The following is a 17919-nucleotide window of genomic DNA, read 5'->3' on the forward strand; positions in this document are numbered from 1 at the left end:
ATGCGAGTGTCAAGCGGGAGAGGGGTTGTCGGCCCGTCTGCGAGTCAGGTACCCGACTTAAGCGGAGATTATAGTTCATCTCGAGAACTTAATACTTCATAGTGCTAGATTAGGAACCAATAGTGCTACTGCGTCAGCATCCCCCGCATTTGGACAGCTACGGCACTACCACTGCCCGTTTCCTTGAGAGATTGCCTGCATATGCCGTGACACGAGAGTAAGCCACTAAATTTAACAAGTTCCCCGCGTAGGTACCTCACATCCCGCCCGCCAACTCTCGGCTTCACCTATCCCATGCTTTAGGCGGACCGGCAAATGTCTGGTCTCACCCGACCACGGTGGTTGGCGTTACATAAAACGGGATGAGCATGGCTGGCAGTTGATATAAAGTCCCTTCCGGACTGGCTGCGAAGATTGTAGTGCCAAGTCGCCCCGGCAGTCGCTCTGATCATTCGCTGTATTCCCACACCAACACGCCTACCACACCACCGAGTCCAAAACCATGTTGGGAAATACCAATTCACGCCACCTCGTGGGGCTCGTCCTCGCAGCCCTAGCAAGCCAGGCCAGTACCGAAGATGCCGGACACCGGGGCCCAGACAAGCCCATCATGCTCCGGCAGTCCGGGGGCTTCACCATCGGCGGCAAGATCATCCCGAACCCGCTGAACCCCAACATGACGCTCTCATGCGACCACGGGTACATGGAGTACTTCACCCCCTGGCGGCCGCGCAAGACGAGCATCGTCATGTGGCACAGCTCCAGCACGCAGAGCTTCCAGAACCGCTGGGACGGCGGCGAGGGCTTCAAGGACAAGTTCCTGCGCCGTGACTACCCCGTCTTCCTGTGGGACGGCCCGCGCGTCGGCCGCGCCAACTGGGCCTGCAACGCCACCTACTACGCCCCCGACTACCGCGACCAGGGCAACTTTGCGGCGTGGAACTTTGGCCCCCGCTACCCGGAGTGGTGGCCCGACGTGCAGTTCCCGACCGAGAACGAGTATGCCTGGCAGCAGGCTACGAGTTCGCGGTATGTCGAGTATGACACGGCGGCGAACATCCATCTCGAGACGGATGCGGCGGCGATTGCGGCCGATTCGGGCAAGCTCGGAAAGAGTATTGTTTACTTGGGGAACTCGGCGAGTGGGCTGCGCGCCCAGATGACGGCCGTCAAGAGCAACACGACGAATATCAAGGGTATCGTGTGCTATGAGGGCTATGGGTACATCTTCCCCGACAATGCTGGCGTCGAGCCGGGGCCCGGGCTCAACCCCTTCGGCCCGTATGTGGTTCCGCTTGAGGATTTCAAGAAGCTGGCGAAGATACCGGCTATTCAATTCTTGTGGGGGGATCACCGGGACGAGAGCTACTCATTCCTCAACCAGTCGAGGCAGGCGGCGGCGCTGATCAACAAGTATGGTGGCAACGCTCAGGTCATCAAGTTGGGAGAGGATCTGGGTTGGAAGGGGACCACGCACATTGCCTTTGCGGATATGCACAACGACAAGGCTGCTGATCTCTTGGAAAAGTTTTTGCGCAAGAACGGGCTGTCCCACTATGAGTGAGTAGCCGAGTATCTAGCATGATGCATTCAATACCAGCCCCTGCGGCTTCACGGGCGGTAGACCGCCAGCCAAGAGGCGCTCGCTTTGAGCATATGACTGCTGTGCCACGCTCCCACATGTACGTGAAACCTATTCTGCCGACTCTCCTCGTCTTCCACATCAAGCTTTTCCACCTCGACTTGAAATTGGACACTAGCATCACCCTTGAAGTGGAACGATGTAATCCCAAAATACACTCTGAACTCCGACGCTGTGCACCCCTGCTTTTCTCTCTGGCATTGGAGGTTGACGAGGCGCGTGAAACCATTCCTTTGATTATACTGAGTCTCCCACTGGCAGATGTCATCCTTGGTGCCGCTCTCGATACCGTGAAAAACGTTCGCCCTATCCTTCGGGAAAGCGACCCAGGTGACGATGGCTCGGTAGAGCTTGGAACTGTCTTCCCTTGAGATGGTCAGGCAGAAACCGTCGCTGCTGACATTTTCGGCCGAGACATGCAAGCTCCAGTCCTCACTGCCACTCACGGACTGGCCAATATGGAAACCCCTGATCCAGAGGACAACCTCGGGAGCTGCCGAGAAGGCAGTCGGGAACTTCACCTCCATTTCAGTCGGGGTGGGTAAGCACTCTCGCGGCGAGTGTTCCATATTGGTGTCGACCACCCCCGTCTGGAACCCAGCCATCTCTGGTGTTCCGAGTGTGAGCCACATGATTCCCGCCGAAACTACCTGCGACTGGCCACCCCCCCAGGTCTCCATTATGGCAGTGAACCCATCGTTTCTCAAGACGTCGGACTTGGCCTTTAGCCGGAGATTTCGGCCGCGTGCGAAGTTGGCCTGGACTATCCCAAAAGCAACGGCGGAAGGAGTTGGGCTGTTGGGGTCGAACTTGATGAAGGCCTTGTTTACGGGGTCAAAGCGATTGTACCCGTTGTAGCTGCAGTATACGCCTTGGCTCTCATCAAAGTAGAGGCTCGGGGAGATGGCAGCGATGCCTTCCGCGCTTCGTCTGGACAGGCTCGAGTTTTGAGGGGTCTGCGGTCCTTCCTGGGCTGGCTGGGGGTCAGCCGGGCTGTCGAAGGAGTTGGGGAGGGATGCCATCGTATGCGCGAGAGAAATGCAATTCCAGCCCCGTGTCTTTTTGACCGTCAAGCTACAAAGATGTGGGCTTACGCTCTTCCCCTGTTTGTTCTTTTTTCGGCTCCTCCAAGATGCTCGTCTTCTGCCGCAATCCCCGCACTTGCTGTACCAATGGGCAATGCCGGGTTACAATAATGCTTAGAAATATGGCACCCAATCCCACCAGCGACAGCATATGCAGTGTAACACACAGGTTTATGATTCGAGGAAGCTTATCCTCTTGACATGAGCCCGGGTGGTTCTTTCTCGAATGCCCAATCGGCGATTTGTTGGGCACTTTCACAAGTGCTACCTCCCAATAACATCTGCAGCGTTCAAGTCTGGTACTGTCAGATGGCGGCGAGTAACTGCCATACTGCAACATATGACTTGTCCGTGGGCTTTTCTATCCAGCTCGCGCCTCAAGCCCCCTTAGCATACCCTAGCTTAGGATTGCGAACGAAAAAGGAACTCTCGTGTGCTCAGATTGGTCTTACGAAGAACAAAACCAGAGACTACCCCTGCATAGCCTCCTCATACACACTCGTATCCACAAACTTCTCCAGCTCCGCCCTCGTCAACGCCTTCCGGTTGTCCACCTTGGCCAGATACTGGTCCTCCTGCTGCAAATAATCCAGCAACCCCGTCCCCAAATTCCCCGGCCCCCAGACATGATCCTCCCACACATTCCTCAACACCGGCTCATCCACGCCCACCTTCCCCGCCACATAACTCACCACCTCCTGCCCCCCCTCCTTAAACACCCCAAAACTCTGATTCAACGCCCTCACAAACCTCACAATCCTCCCCCTCACCACCGGATCCCTCAACTTCTCCTCCGTCGAATACAAACTATACACCTCCCTATACACACTGGCATTCTTAAACGTCACCGCCCCCTTCCCCCCCTGCTCATGCAACAGCGCCTGCACCCCCAACTCCACCGCCGTCTCCCACACCCCAAACGCATCCATCCTCCCCGCCACCAACTCCGCCGGAAAGCTCCCCTGCGCGCACGGCGCCCGCATGCACGTCGACAAACCCCCCGCCACGGTCGTGTAATCCCTCCCCGCCTGCAATCCCACCGTGCCCAGCAGCTGCCGCACAAACACCTCCGCCGACGTGCCGGGGATGGTGCCGATGCGCTTGCCGCGCAGGTCGGCCAGCGTGGTGATGCCGGAGGCGCGCCGCGCCACGAGGCGGTAGGTGACCTCGACGAGGATGCCGATCAGGCGGTAGTTGCGGTGTTGCACGTAGTTTTTGAGGCCTTGGGTTTCGGCGTTGGCGGCCAGGTCGATGGTGCGGTCGGTGGCGAGGTTGGCGACGCCGCCGGTGAGGAGGGTGACGGCGGGGTCGGATGGGTTTTGGGGCGTGTAGAAGGTGGTGGCGGCGTGGGGGAGGGGGGTGTGTTCGATCCATTGTTGGACGCAGGCGATTTTGAGGGCGTGGGTTGGGGGAAGGAGGGTGGCCAGGAGGGTGAGGGGGTGGAGGAGGTGCATTGTGGTGGTGGTGGTTGTGTTCAGGTTGTGATGGCTGTGGTGATATAGCCTATGCCTAGGTATGTTGGCTGTGATGGGGGCTGGGGGACTCGTGGGAGTTGAAGCGTGAGGTGTGCTACGGTGCCTTGAGTTGCTAATAGCCACCTTTATGGCTTGCCCGTCTGCCCATTACCCGCGAACCCATAGGTAGACACAACCTGAGCCAACCCATGACCCATTTATGCGGTCAGCCCGGCGTGGAATCCCCGGGATGCTGTGTAACACGACTTCGAGCGGGGGCCGTGATGTCACGGCACGCTCCCCTCGCGTCCGAGATCCATCGGGATTGGCGCTCGTGTATGCACCGGGTTGCCGGTATTCACAGTCCCCTCATTGCTCCCTGCCGGTTATAGGCTGTTGCGGCGGCAGTGTTCCCCGTGCTATAACATTGGGATAGGATTGGGGGCTTTTGGCTAGAACCTGTCACCGCGTGCATCTCCTCGGAGGACCTGGGCGGGGTCCAAAACTCTATTTGTCTTTGTGGAGAGTATGGTCTAGTCCCTAATTTGTGGGGATAATAAGGGAAAATAGATGAGATGCTAGTAAAGGTTATGAGTGCGGCAGAGAATTGGCCGTGATCTGTGTCAACGACAGATTGCCGAACTCGTCACCTGGACAAGTTAGGAAGCCAGGAACTTGCCATTGCCGATCCTCAGCAGGGTATATGTCGGTGAGCCCGGTGTTGACCCCATGACACTGCGTTCCGAGTGAGAGATCGACGAGCCAGTCATACCTCCATTCCCCGTCTGCATATAATGGCCCCCATCTGTACTACGTACTTTGACGTCCCTTCTTACACATGCGAACGAAGTATATGTAGGTCCGTCCTCCTGTTAATGGCTACGAAGATAACCGGCCCTTTGAAGATCGCCATCACAACTCGGTTTGGCCATCTCAGACCTGGTATAGGTATGTCATACCGCGGCAGGATGCAGTCGTGGAAGCCCTCGCAAAAAGCTTCTTCGTAACCAAAAGGTCGTCCCTCATGCGGCAGCAAACGCAGGCATCGTTCGAGGCCACGAGCTGTGCTAGCTTCTTGGTGGTGCCGCAATCTCAACCGGGTAGGTTGGTAGTTTCTCTCTACGGCCACTGCAGAAGAATAGTGCAGAGTCGGCCATTCAGTCTCTGATTTGGGGTTAATATTTCCAAGGGCTAGCCTTCCCAACAATCGGCTTTTAAAAACGGGACATGAGCAAGACATAAGTATTCTTCACCTTTCACCAGCTACCCCTGACTGGATTTCTGCCCTAAAGGCTCGACCGATCGACCTGAAGGCAACGAGACCAATGCACTACGACTTCTCAAAAAGAAGCAGCCGGCTATCCCTGAAACACGTCTTATCAACATCTTGGAGATTTCGGCGGTTGAACCGGGCGCTCCGGCGAACTCCAATGGAACAAGCAACAACCTTATTCGGATACCACCGCGAGGCAAGAGGGAAGAAAACAAACAAAGAGTAATGCCAAGTGCCCACCAGCGCTGAGGCACAGGGAATTATCTTACCAGAAATGTCAACCAAACCAAAGGGCAGCTGGCAGTTGGCTTGGTATTCGTACCAAGCGCAACGGTTCCCACCCTGGCGGCCTGGCCTGGGCGAGATTGAACTCATGGTTGAGCTGACAAACCTTCATTCAAAGAACACACAGCTCATCTCGTCCGCTTCTCCGTCCCTGAGGCACGCCACCAATTGCCTCATTTGGAAATCAACAACACCATTCCCACGAAGCTATTTCCTCTTACGAAGTCGATCAAGCGGACCTCGGCATGGAGCTTCGATCCCCACCCAAGAAAGCCAAGCGAAGCCAAGCAAGGTAAATCAACTACCAAAACGGGCTACAGATCCCTGGATGATGGGCCGGCCCGGCGTAACAATAAGGGAGGCTTACACCCGTCCACAGGGCGCCGGTCCCGCATCTGGTATAAGCGAATTCTAAATTTGTACGGGTGCAATTTCCCAGACTTATACATCAACCTCGAATCTCCACCAGACTGAAGAACACTGGAACACCACCACCACTCTCTTTCTCTAGTCTGTCCTGTCTGTCTTTACAAGCCACAGAACAAGCAAACACAATGCGTCTTCTAAGTTTCGCCACCCTCGTGGCCGCGGCCGCCTCCCTCGTCTCCGCCGCGGTCCCCACCTCCAAGCGCTTCGACCTGACCAAGCCCTCGTACGACCTCTTCCGCAGCAAGCCGCTGCACGACGACACCGTCCAGCAAGGCTTCGCCTTCGACAACAAAAACCGCCGCCTGTTCGTCTCGCAACGCCTCAACGGCGCCAGCGCCGCCTCGGGCGACCTCTGCATCACGCAGCTCGACTTCAGCGGCAAGAAGCTCGGCCAGATGCACCTCAAGGGCTTCGGGCACGGCGTGTCGTTCGGCGCGCAGGGCGACGGCTCGGCCACCTACCTCTGGACCGAGGTCGACGCCAACAGCAACGGCTACGGCGCGCGCCTGGCCCGCTTCAAGTTCGTCAACGGCGCCACTATCACCAAGGCCTCCAGCAGCCTGAAGAAGTTCACCCCCGTCAAGGCGGGGACCGAGCACACCTGCGCGGTGGACACGGTCAACAACCGGCTGGTGGTGCGGTATCACACCTCGGGCGGGAAGCGCATCGCCGTGTTTGACCTGGCCAAGGCGACCAAGGGCGATTTCTCCGCGCCGCTGGTGGACTTCAAGCAGCCGTTGCCTAAGACTAAGGGGAAGAACTTCCAGGGGTACACGGCGTATGGGCAGTATCTGTATCTCCTGTGGGGGGATTCGTATGATGTTAGCAAGGAGCTCAACTCGCAGGTGGCGAGCGTGGATATGAACACGGGCAAGGTCGTTCAGGGGCCGGTGATTACTCGGGCTGGGTCGACGCTCTCGTTCCGCGAGCCGGAGGGCATGGCGATCTACCAGACGGCGGCGGGCCAGGTGCGGTTGTTTTTGGGATTTGCGTCGGGCAAGGCGGGCGATCGGAGGTCGAACCTGTTTTATAAGAACGCGTTGGTGTAAAGGGGGTCGGAGATGTTGGGTACAGACTCGGGAGGTTAGATATTGTTAGACATGCATCCATACCGAAGTAATTAGAAGGGGCTCGAGGTTCCTATGCTCTCCGCTTCCCGCACCGCACTGGTGGTTGCTTTCTCCCTTGCTTTCTTTCCTTTCTTTTTTTTCTTTTTTTCTTTGTGCCGTGCCTCTGGAGCCCTAGCTCCTTGGAGTAAGTCGAGAGCATGGAGGGTCGGCCTGACGCGCCATCACTCGGGGGTCCCAGTCGGCCCTGGTGTCGATGTGAATGTACTGCTGCCTTCTGTGAGTGGCAAAAATATAGGTGCCCGTTTCTCATCGACTATCGACACACCGTTGGGTGGCTGGCAAGCATTTGGAGCAAAAATGAATACGAAGACATACGTACGTCTGTACCCCATAGTATTTGGAATCCATCCGTCCACGTGTAGACGACGAATTGGCAACTCCATTCTGTAACGTGCCTTTCAAAGCGTGTGGCCGGGAGCACCCTGCATGATGCAGCCCTTCGGTCCACCGTCCATCGTGACACACAGTTGCAGCCGCATTTCCCTAACGGGATATCAAAAAGCCTGGTACCTCGAGTTGTGTAAGCCGACAACCTTAAATGTTTAGTCATGCCCAACCGTAGTCGGCTGCTTATCAATGAGTTAGTAGACAGTAGCGAGCTGACAGCCTTGTGACGGTGACACCCCAAATGTTTGCCACACACGGGACCGCAGGGTTCCGCCGACATTTCCGCAACATTGCGGCACGGCGATTTGGTGTGGTGTGCGCGGCAGGGACTAGGGCAAGCTGAGCCTAACTTAAAAGGCCCGAAGCCCAACCTATCAACGTTCCTGTCACGTGCATATCAGGTGACTTTCGGTGAGCAGCGGGTGTGCTGACGAGTCACATGACGCACAGTCCCTTGGGGCACAATCTTGAAAGGGCGCGGTTCATCCGAGCCAGTGGTTGGCGACCAAGGTCCTAAATCCAAACAAAATATCTGCTCTCAGCCCCCGCGGCGTTTTATTTAGTGTGCATCGCCACCCGGAGCGGAGCTTCGGTATTTCGCTTTTCGGTTAGTTGCGCCGATGTACACCCCGGGTTCTGGCCCCGTTGCATTAGAACCGCCGGAAATTTGACATGGGAGACTTCTTCAGCTCAATGTGCGGGGCGAGCGGTGGGATGCTTCGTTTCGGGAGTCGCGGTACGAAGTAACCGAGCTCCGCACGTGTCCGTCGTCTGAATTCAGATGAACGCCGTCCCTAAACGGTCGACGCCCGTGCCAGAAAATGACGTCAATTCCTGCCAGAATAGTTTGCAAACGGTGCATGAAACGCCGCAAAAGATCCAGCGCGAGTGGCCGTCCCCTCCGTCAGGCTGGATCAGTGAAGTGCGCACGCAGCCCTCGGCGTACCCCTCCGAGATGTTGAAGAGATTTCAGTCTCGTTCGGCACCTGACACATTTTTTTGACAAGCGGCGGTCAGCCAGGTACTCCCGAGGTTGGGGGAGGATTGCGTGGCCCCGGGATTTGTTTGCCTTGCATTAGTAGCGTCTCAGAACAGGTGCAACCGCCAACAAGGCGGAAATTAACCTTCCTTTGGAGGAGTGGCGAATTTGTTGAGGCTTGTCTTTTTGCATTGGTCTGGCAGTGTCATCAGGCCTGCTTGTTGGCCCTGGTGCCCAGCTGGGCTGGCAAGTGGGCGACGAATTAAGCCACACAGCAAAAACATCCTCACCACCACAAACCACCACCAAAGAGGGCAGTTTGTGCCAGTCTTTTATAGCAATTCTTCCAAAAACAAAGCTATTCGATCCCCCGGCATCTTGCCGCCAATTCTAATGCATTCTTTAAGCGGATAGGGGCTATTGGATTGCGGTGATATGGTGGTGTTTGGTGGCGGGACGGTTTTGCGGTCTGGCGTTTTTGTCGCCCACGGGGCTGGTGGGGAATATTGGCAAGGGTATCCTCCACCCTGGCACCCTGAACGGGCATGCAGGACACCAACCTTGCCGTCGATCTCTGTCACATCACGATCATGAAACAATTCGAACTGCTCCAACTCCGATTTCGATTCAAGTATGTACAAGAATGCAAGATTTTTTTGTAGCTTCCCCGCCATCCTATTACAGTGAGCTTCAAGTTCTGTGAGCCTTTCTCTTCTCGCAGACCGATCGATGCATGCACCCGGCAGTGGGGCGGTTCACTGCTCAAACAAAAACGCCAGCCAACCACACCAGACATCCAAAATGACGGGACCCTCTTCTCCCGCACAGTGCCCCGTCCGTCATCAGAACTCGACGACCCGTCCATGCGGCCGCCCTTGGGATCCGCCCGCGGCCCGCTGGTGTCAGGAACCAAAATACTTGTAAGTCCTCGCCGGGAATGTGTCGCCCAGAAAGTGAGCGATGTTGCAAATAATTACCCAAGAATGATGCTCAGTCCACCCTCTTTTATCATGCCGATTCCGAAACAGCATCCCATCGTATGAACGCCATGATTTTCATTCGTCAAAAAGTGTCGAGAAAGGGTTTCGGCCGTCATTACCAAGATTTCGAGATCCGCCGGCCAAGCTCGTCCACGGTTTGTTGAGCACGGGCCGTGTGGAACTCGACGCGGTCGGCTTCGACTCCTGGCTGATCAACGAGCCGCCCGTGCAGCGAGCCATCTTCGGTTGCAGGCTGGGCCATGAATGATGTCGTCTGGTATGAAGGCTCGCGGGGTTGGCCTGATGATGCGTTACTGTTGTTTGAGCCGGCGGCCGATGCGTGACTGTTGGAGGAAGACGAGGGGGTGAAGACACCAGCTCCGGAGCTGCTACGAGAGGGTTAGGGTTTGGTCTGATCATACCCGTCGTACCGTATGCTCCTCGCCTCAAACTTTCCCTCGGCGCCATCCCACAAACAATAGCGGTCGGAGATGTAAAAATGAGGGGGAATAAAGGAAGATGAGAGGGCAATGCCAAATAAGATGACTGACCTTGAGGCACTGCCCGAAGGCGGCGCACCGTTAACGGACGGCGCCATTGTGTAAGTTTACCCTCTGACCAGGATGCAGCAAACGCAAGACCAAGGAAGGCGAACTGTGTTGTTCGATTCGGCGGCCGAATCCGTGCGAGAATAAAGGCTTGGCGAAAATTCGAAGTGAGAATGTGAGAAGGTGATCGTGTACACAAGGCTTGTACATTAGGTTGTATACGGAAAGGAAGGCGAAGAACGTCGAATGGAAGATATCTTTCGGCGGGGGCAGCGCCATCTTTAAAATAAAACATCGAGAAGGATGGAAACCTGAGCCAGAAGTACGTACTGCAGGCAAGCCGTTAAGTGGTTCGCGGTCACCGGGGCCCTAAACTCCTTGGCAAGCCGAGGAAAGTAAGGCACCCTCACCTAGGAATTAAAGGGAGCGGTGGTGTCTACAGGGGTCAAAAAGTTAGTACTGTACATGTAGGTATGTACTTCTTCTGGATGTTTATCCCGAGCACCCCATATGGACAACAGGGCTTCGCGAGGGCGATGTGGGGGGATGGGAACTCGGGTTCTCTGGGACAGGGATTGTGGCATTGGCAGGGGCCAGGCATTCTCATACCCCAAGGGTGTTTGTAGTAACTTTAGGAATGGCAGTTCCGAAAGCCTTGGCAGCGGCCTACTACATAGGTACCTACTGTCAACAGCCTATCTCCTGTAGGCGAATCTAAGAATGTAAGCCGCTAAACCACCTGGCGCCGTTGCACCGGCTTTCGTCCTTCCGTTCCTTTGGCAAGTATCAACCTGACCATTGCCTGGTCCTGCTCACCCATTGACAGACAATTCCCAGCATCCACTGATGGCCGTCGGTACACAGTATTCGGTTGAGATCTCGTACGGTCAACGCGAGAAGGCCTGATTGGACACTGTCACATCCCCCCTGCACAAAGCATCTTGGCAACATCAGTCCCGAAACTGTCGCGTCATCAAGAACACACCGAATCCACCTGCGATCCGCAGCGATATACAGAATTGGCTTCTGTCCTCTGCGCGTGGGCGCCCGACGCCTTATCGAGTCGCCAGAGAGAACCCCGCATAACGCCCGTCTCATTGGGCCACCTTGATAGGCCAATACCGTTCCGCTGTGCGCAGTGTCGTGTCGTTCGCTCCAGAGACCCGGAACAGGGTATCACTCCGCCAAGCCAGTCACCCCTCGAGATTTCTGATTCCCACGACCTTGTCTCTGCACCACCCTGTCTCTGCACGACCCACCAGCGTGCAGGTGGTGCGAGCTGCCATGCAAGTGCAGCCGGCCATATGCAAGGGAGAACAAAGGAAAATGCCCACGAGGCATCGACAATAATGAGTTGTTGTGCGTTGCCGACTGCCTTCAAGACGGCAGGTGTGTCAGGGGGGAGAATGGCACTTTGTCAAGAGACACCGAGGTACCAGTGGTATGGTCAGATGTACATACCTAGGTAGCTTTTTGCCACCTTGGGGCGAGTGCCTCGCACCTCCCACAGAAGATGAAACAGCAACGAATGATCGCGTAAGCTGCAGAGGTGCGTGGAAGGTACGGTCTCTGCCCGGTCTTATTCCAATAAATTACATAGTAGGACCGAAGCGAAGGTTGACCGACTGGAATTGCGCTCGTTAGTTGGTTAGTTATTCGTAGTCCGGTCCATTCTGTCAGTTTCTGAATCGCGAAGAAGCGGTCAACACGGACGAGAAGCTGAATGGGCCTTGGCTTGGCAGTTCCAATTCTCGTCCACTACCTACACAGTTCGAGGAATGCGGGACGGAACGAGAGTGGGCCGCCTGTCACAGTTCGAAACCCCACCACCCAATCTGGTTAAGAGGGGAGGGAAAAAAAGACGCCACGAAAAAGAACCATGATGAAAAGCACCGTGGCCCTTGAGGACAGCCTCAGTCGTGATTTGGGTAGCCTCGGCATCCACAGACGTAAGGCATCCGCGCATACTAACCTAAAGGCGCGTGGAGGCGGCACAGCGCTGGTGGGAAAGAGTTACAAGAGTGATGGGGCCGTGGCGCGTGGTGGGGCTCCTGCGCAGGGCTTCCATGACGGACCCATGGTGGCACCCTGGCGGCATCCTTGACGGCATGTCGGCAGCTCAGGTTGTTGGCGTCGTTCTCCGGCTGTTACGGACATTGCGCCAGTCGAAGCAGACGAGGGTCCGTCTAACCCGGCGGCAGCTCGGGGCCACAGCGGGCAGACACGTCATCGGGAAACCGCGGCACGGATAGGTGCAGGAGCAGGTGGGCGCTACTGAGCCCGCCTGACAAACACGAGGGGCGACAGCAAATTGAGAAATGCCCTTCTTTCTTTTTCGCGATCCATCGGTGCTGAAATCAGATGCCAAATAAAACGGTGCCAACCTAACCCATTGCAACCGTGGGCACGTCACGGTGGGGTCTGCGGGGGCGGGGCGCAGGAGAGGCAGGGCTCGAAAAGAAAAAGCTTGACCATCATCCGCGCTACCGTTATAACAATTATGCTGATGAAATCCGCCTGCTGAGAATACGGAGTGTAGATCCATCACATTCCCCGTGGCATGAGACAATGTGTTTCAACTTGCTGTCAAGTCTGCTGTGGGCTGACAGTCGCTACGGTGACGCGGAGAACGGAAAAAGGGGCAGAGGCCGCCAGCCAGCCAGCGGTGTCAATTAGGTCGGTTCCACTCTTTTCAGAATTCCCCGAATTAGGTGGGATCGAACAAACACCAGCACATCAGCAGCAGCGCAGCAGCAGCACGCAAGGCTCGGGCGCAAAATCTGATCATTCCACCTGCGCCAACGCCACGATCGTGCCTCTTGCCGCGAGACATCCGTGCTTGTGTGCCCCAAGAATGACTCCCAACCTATCAACAAGAAAAACATGGGTTTTCTAACGGAAACGGCTCGTCTCAGCCATCGAGCTCATTGAACCCGGCTATTGGCTCGAAGTTTCTCCGTTCCCGCCGCCGCGGACACAAATCGAATCGTCAATGTCTCGCTTACGAATGGCTAATTAGGTAGTTATGGTTTTTTTTTAAAAAAAAAAAATTTAAAAAATTTGGGCAGCTGGCGAGGCTGGGTACCCTGCAGACAGGCATCGACCGGTCGTTATCTCAGACGAGGATCCGTAAATTCCAGCCCAGATCGGCAACCACGGGCATGTCTGCCTTGCACAGCGCATGGCCTGAAACACGCTTCATCACCCATCAATGGCGGGCGCAACGGAGAATTATATGTGGTAGCTCACGATTGGTCGTTAAATCCAGAATTTCTTCTCTCACCGCACACCTTATCCAGTTACTGGCACGCCCCGAGCCCCGAGACCGAAATGCAACCGTTTGACAAATCGCAAAACCGGGCTGAGGAGCGATCTGGCTCGGCTCGGTGGCTGCCACGGGCTCTCTCGTCCCAGGCCTGCCACGATGACTCCGAGGCCTCTGCGATAAGTTGGTGTTTGCCGAGTCGAGCGCCATTTGCTTTGTTTCTACGTCAGTTTTTCTTGGGCGAGATGATGTCAGGAACAAAACAAAAGGACCGTGGCCTAGACCTCCGAAGACCCCTCCGATTGCCGGTGATCCGCTGCAGGGCATCGCTGGACCCGCCGCTCGTGCTCCCCACTGCCCTGGCGATCTGGAACCCCGCCGCCAAGCAGAAGGCTGCGGAGCTTTTCCTTGTTTCACAATCGCGACTCCCAGTCGAGGCCAATCTCCATACAATTCCCCTTCGGGATCAAGCTTCAAATCCCCCCGGCGGCTTGAACTACGGATTACACGGATGGTTGCCAACTTGGGACAGCGAGGCAGCCAAACAACATGAGGAGAAACCCCGGCTGCAGAACCTTGAAGGTCTAGATCGCGACCATGCAGAGCACCTGCGCATGGGTAAAGATCCCTTCTACAATTCGATCAAGTCACCGATCGCCAACCAAAACCTCTCGCGCATCGCTACCGTCATCTCATGTACACGCGATTTTGACTTCCGATGGACAAAGTCCAAATGTGGCTTCCTCTGTACTCGGTAGGATAAGCTTCCAACTTGGCCGTCACCTACAGTGCACTTACCATCCTTGGGGAAACGGAATTTGAACGAGTGGTTGGGGTCCAACCTGGTGAACTTGCGTTACGAGTCTCAACAAAAATAAGCCGCCAAGCGGAGAGCGTCGTTGTTCTCAATCTCCGCGGCGCAGATTCTGACTCGTGGGATGCGGGGTCGAAATGCCGCGAAGCCAAGTACCTGGACATCTATAGGTACTGTCCTCAACGTTGGTCACAGGTTCCCGAACCCAGGAACGACTCGGGACAACATCCCCACCAGGCCTCGGCCATTGTTCGCGGTCCAGCCCGCTGGGCACCGCTGCCGATCCCCGCTTTCGCGTTTCAGGTATGTACGTACCGGCGTGTGGACGTGTACATGCCACCGAGAAGGGAAATCCGGCGTCAGCAAGTGTTCCTGGCGTTTTCCCGGAGTTTACGATAGCCGCAGGGCGTTCTTCAGCGACTCGTCTAGACCCCATGGGCCTTGGCCCGATGACTGCGCCGGCCGAATTCGATGCCGACCGTCGCCGTGTCCGCTGGGATCAGGGACACGGGCAGATGCAGTCAAACCGGGCAGCATGCACAGCAGCAACCTGCCGCATCATCCAAGCCCACAACAAGTTAGGGCCAGTCACACTGTTGTTCAAGGTCGCGACCTAAAAGGGCAAAAATAGACACTCTCGGCCATTTCGGCGGTGGGAGATGCTCAGGTCGCACGACGTGTCCATGGCCGCCGTGCCGTGTTGCGCATCCTAAGGTGAACTGGTCGTCGGTGACAGATGCCATGGGGTTGCACTGCATGTCCGTCCTCAACACCCTCGGAGGGAAGGGAGCTGAATGCGTCTGTCCGACGAGAGATAGAGCGCCCTTGACCGGTTACACAGTGGGTGTCTGATTGAGGGACTGTGGGCTCGTGGCGGGGCCAGGCTGTGTAACGGTGGGTTGACGGTGCAGACGCGCTGCCGGCGGCAAACGGCCAATCGAATCTGGCAGTCTTCCAGTCACGGCTTCGGAATCTCGGGGTCTTTCTCCCGAGAGGCCGGGTTTAAACTGGGGCATTCGTTTATGTCCGCGGTGGTTTTGCCTTTGTCTTGACGGTACTGACGAAAACATAGAATTAGGTAAACATGCAAAAATGTGATTAAGATGCTGGCGGGCTTATCTACATTCGAAAGAAGACAAAACTTAAAAAAGAAAGAAGATGAGGTCCTGCCCGGACTCGAACCGGGGTTGCCGGAATCAGAATCCGGAGTGATAACCGCTACACTACAGAACCGTGGCAACATATACCCGCGCTTCGGGTTTCACGGCTTGTCAATCGAGCCGCCAGTTGGTCGAATTGAGCAACTCACAAGAAAACTCTCTTTAAAACCACTTCTCTATTTTAGGTCGGTACATTGTTGTGCTCGGTTGCTACTATGAACACACTACTAGGTAATTATTCTATTAACTCCATTGACTACAAGGGGGCGAAAAGGCTGAAAGGAGCAACCTAGGTAGGTTTGAGCTGTTTAGAAACTAAATAAAACTCCACATATACGTCTGTTTGGTAGAAACCTCTAATTTAGTGCGAACGGGTATCTCGGAAACCATCTATCCTCCTATCCTCTTCCCCTCCCCCCCTCTCCCCTTTTCCCCTTCTCCCCTTCTCCCCCTATCCACCCACCCCCCAACCCTATTATCCCCTACGCCGACCCAACCCCCCCTGACAAATCACCAACCACACCAACCACACCACCACCCACCCCCGACCCCCCAATCCCCATCCCCATCCCCACCCCCACCTCCAACCGACGGCAGCACCAAACACATCCGCGCCGGCAGCCTCAGCCTCGGATGATCCCGATCCCACTCCGCCCGCCTCTGTCCCTCCGCTCGCTGCTCTGCTGCCCGCAGAGGCTCGGGCAGCGCCGCGATGTGCAGTTGCATGCGGTTGCGCCGTGATTCTTCGGCTTCCCAGAGCTCGTCCCAGTCCCAGTCCCGGGTGGGGAGGGGTTGGAGGGGGATGGCGGTGTTGGTGTTGGGGTTGGAAGTTGATGGGGGTGGTGGTGGTGGTGGTGGAGGAGTTGGTGGGGATGGGGGGGTTGGAGGGTGGCGGCGGCCCCAGCGGAACCAGGATCGTTGTTTTTTGGTGCTGCGGATGTAGAGGAGGTAGTCGCTGAGGGGGGTTTTGCTGCTGCTGCTGTTGCAGGTGAGGGTGGGGATGTGGGGTGGGAGAAGGGGGGCGGGGGTTGGTTCGGCGTAGAAGAGGTGTTTAAAACGGGAGAAAACTTGGTGGTCGAAGATGAAGTCGTTGCTGAGGATGATGTCGCAGGGTAGGTCGTTGACGACGTGGAGGTCGCAGATGAAGACGGATTTGTCTTTTGCTGGTCCCTTGGCTTTCTGATCCTCCTTGAGAAGTTCGGCCAGACTGCGGTCGTATTCCAGGTACTGACCCAGGTCGACTTCATGTGGCGACGACATGGGCGGCGTGCCGAACTCGAACTCGAGCTCGGCGTCTAAAACCATGCCGTCGGTGAGGATGAACGAGCCGTCGGCCAGTTGGACTTGTTGGCGGTATGCTCCCGCGGTGGACCTTGAGATTGTTGCGGCGGGCAAAGTCCCCTGAGACGAGCATCAGGTCGGATCCGGTGTCGGGGAACGCCGATGCGTTGGCGCCGTTGACGGCGCAGCGGATTCGGTCTTTGGGCGACTCATCCAGCAAGAAGAAGCGGCCCCCCTTTTCGACGCAGGGGCGGAAGCGCTTCACAATGCGGTGGCAGAAGTCGGTGAGCGTCTTCGTTTGCTCGAGGAACTCCCTGCCCAGCACCATGTTGAATGCGCACTTCTTGAGGACGCGAAAACGCCGGATGTATGTCTGGTTCTCGTTCTGGAACTTGAAGTGGCCGACCACCACGCCGGTGCTCTCGACGACCCTTCCCCCGGGCAGCCTTATTGAGATCCTGTCGGCCGCCTGGACCTGCATCTCGTGCTCGCGGGCAAAGCCGTCGGAAATGGCATCGATCGAGGAGCCGTAATCTGGCACCGCTTGAACGGGGATATCGTTGACTGTTCCTAGAACTTCTCTATGCCTCAGACCATGTAGACCAGGGATGTAACGCTGCTTGATGTTTCTTTTGGTCTCGGCGTAGGGATTGGCCATGTTGAGCCCGTCGTGGTCTTTGAAGGCCGCGGAGAAACGGCAACGCTGATGGGCTTCCCCATAATGAATCCGACGAATGTGTTTCCTAAAGTTTGAAAGTCAGGATCCTCAAATTGTGAGGTTTATCTGAGCATTAATACGGACATAACTTGACCGAAGCTTGGATAGCTGGAGCACATGTGCTTCCATGTCCCCGGATCGCTCGCTTGAAACGGGCATGGGAAGCCCCCCTTACTGGCCTGGCCAAATTCGATGATGCCCGCCTTTTTCCTGCGATCGCCCCGCAACGATTTCCTTCTTCGCGATACTTCTAGTGACTTGTTGAAGAGATTGTTGTAGTCAACGTCGCTCTCCTTAACGACACTGTCAGGTGGAAAGATAATGTTATATATAACTTTCCAGCGACGCCGTCCGTCGGAATCCATCTTTAGTTTAGGTCGATGGCCATCCGCCGGGGGGGTGTGATAGACGCAGCCGTCTCCTTTTTATCTCGCGGTAGTCGAGTGGTGCGCCAGTCTAAGATGTGGTTTGGGAGCTCGCGAGGCCCTC

At 56.1% G+C, this 17919-nt stretch overlaps 5 protein-coding genes and 1 non-coding gene across 6 annotated transcripts; 2 read left to right on the plus strand and 4 right to left on the minus strand.

Moving 5' to 3' along the window:
- The first annotated feature begins 345 nt into the window (after positions 1–345).
- Positions 346–1679, plus strand: F5144DRAFT_337164 (uncharacterized protein). Its single transcript, XM_066784191.1, has one exon. It carries the CDS (start codon positions 503–505, stop codon positions 1562–1564), a length of 1062 nt encoding a protein of 353 aa, XP_066639462.1. The 5' UTR covers positions 346–502; the 3' UTR covers positions 1565–1679.
- Positions 1589–2880, minus strand: F5144DRAFT_337153 (uncharacterized protein). The gene has a single exon (XM_066784190.1). It carries the CDS (start codon positions 2662–2664, stop codon positions 1612–1614), a length of 1053 nt encoding a protein of 350 aa, XP_066639463.1. The 5' UTR covers positions 2665–2880; the 3' UTR covers positions 1589–1611.
- An 83-nt stretch (positions 2881–2963) lies between these two features.
- F5144DRAFT_581295 (uncharacterized protein) lies at positions 2964–4373 on the minus strand. The gene has a single exon (XM_066789430.1). The coding sequence runs from the start codon at positions 4179–4181 to the stop codon at positions 3198–3200; it is 984 nt and encodes a 327-aa protein (XP_066639464.1). The 5' UTR covers positions 4182–4373; the 3' UTR covers positions 2964–3197.
- A 1920-nt stretch (positions 4374–6293) lies between these two features.
- F5144DRAFT_498004 (uncharacterized protein) lies at positions 6294–7660 on the plus strand (the record flags this gene model as incomplete). Its single annotated transcript, XM_066786244.1, has 2 exons — positions 6294–7192; positions 7435–7660. 2 exons carry the CDS (start codon positions 6294–6296, stop codon positions 7658–7660), a joined length of 1125 nt encoding a protein of 374 aa, XP_066639465.1.
- A 2099-nt stretch (positions 7661–9759) lies between these two features.
- F5144DRAFT_550376 (uncharacterized protein) lies at positions 9760–10242 on the minus strand (the record flags this gene model as incomplete). Its single annotated transcript, XM_066787634.1, has 2 exons — positions 9760–10033; positions 10196–10242. The coding sequence occupies 2 exons, from the start codon at positions 10240–10242 to the stop codon at positions 9760–9762; spliced, it is 321 nt and encodes a 106-aa protein (XP_066639466.1).
- Positions 10243–15432: 5190 nt separating this feature from the next.
- On the minus strand, positions 15433–15504 carry F5144DRAFT_t168. Its single transcript has one exon. It is a non-coding gene; the product is annotated as a tRNA-Gln (tRNA).
- Between the last annotated feature and the right edge of the window lie 2415 nt (positions 15505–17919).

The sequence above is a fragment of the Chaetomium tenue genome (genome assembly GCF_020726465.1).
Source record: "Chaetomium tenue strain MPI-SDFR-AT-0079 chromosome Unknown F5144scaffold_6, whole genome shotgun sequence".
Lineage (NCBI taxonomy): Eukaryota > Fungi > Ascomycota > Sordariomycetes > Sordariales > Chaetomiaceae > Chaetomium > Chaetomium tenue.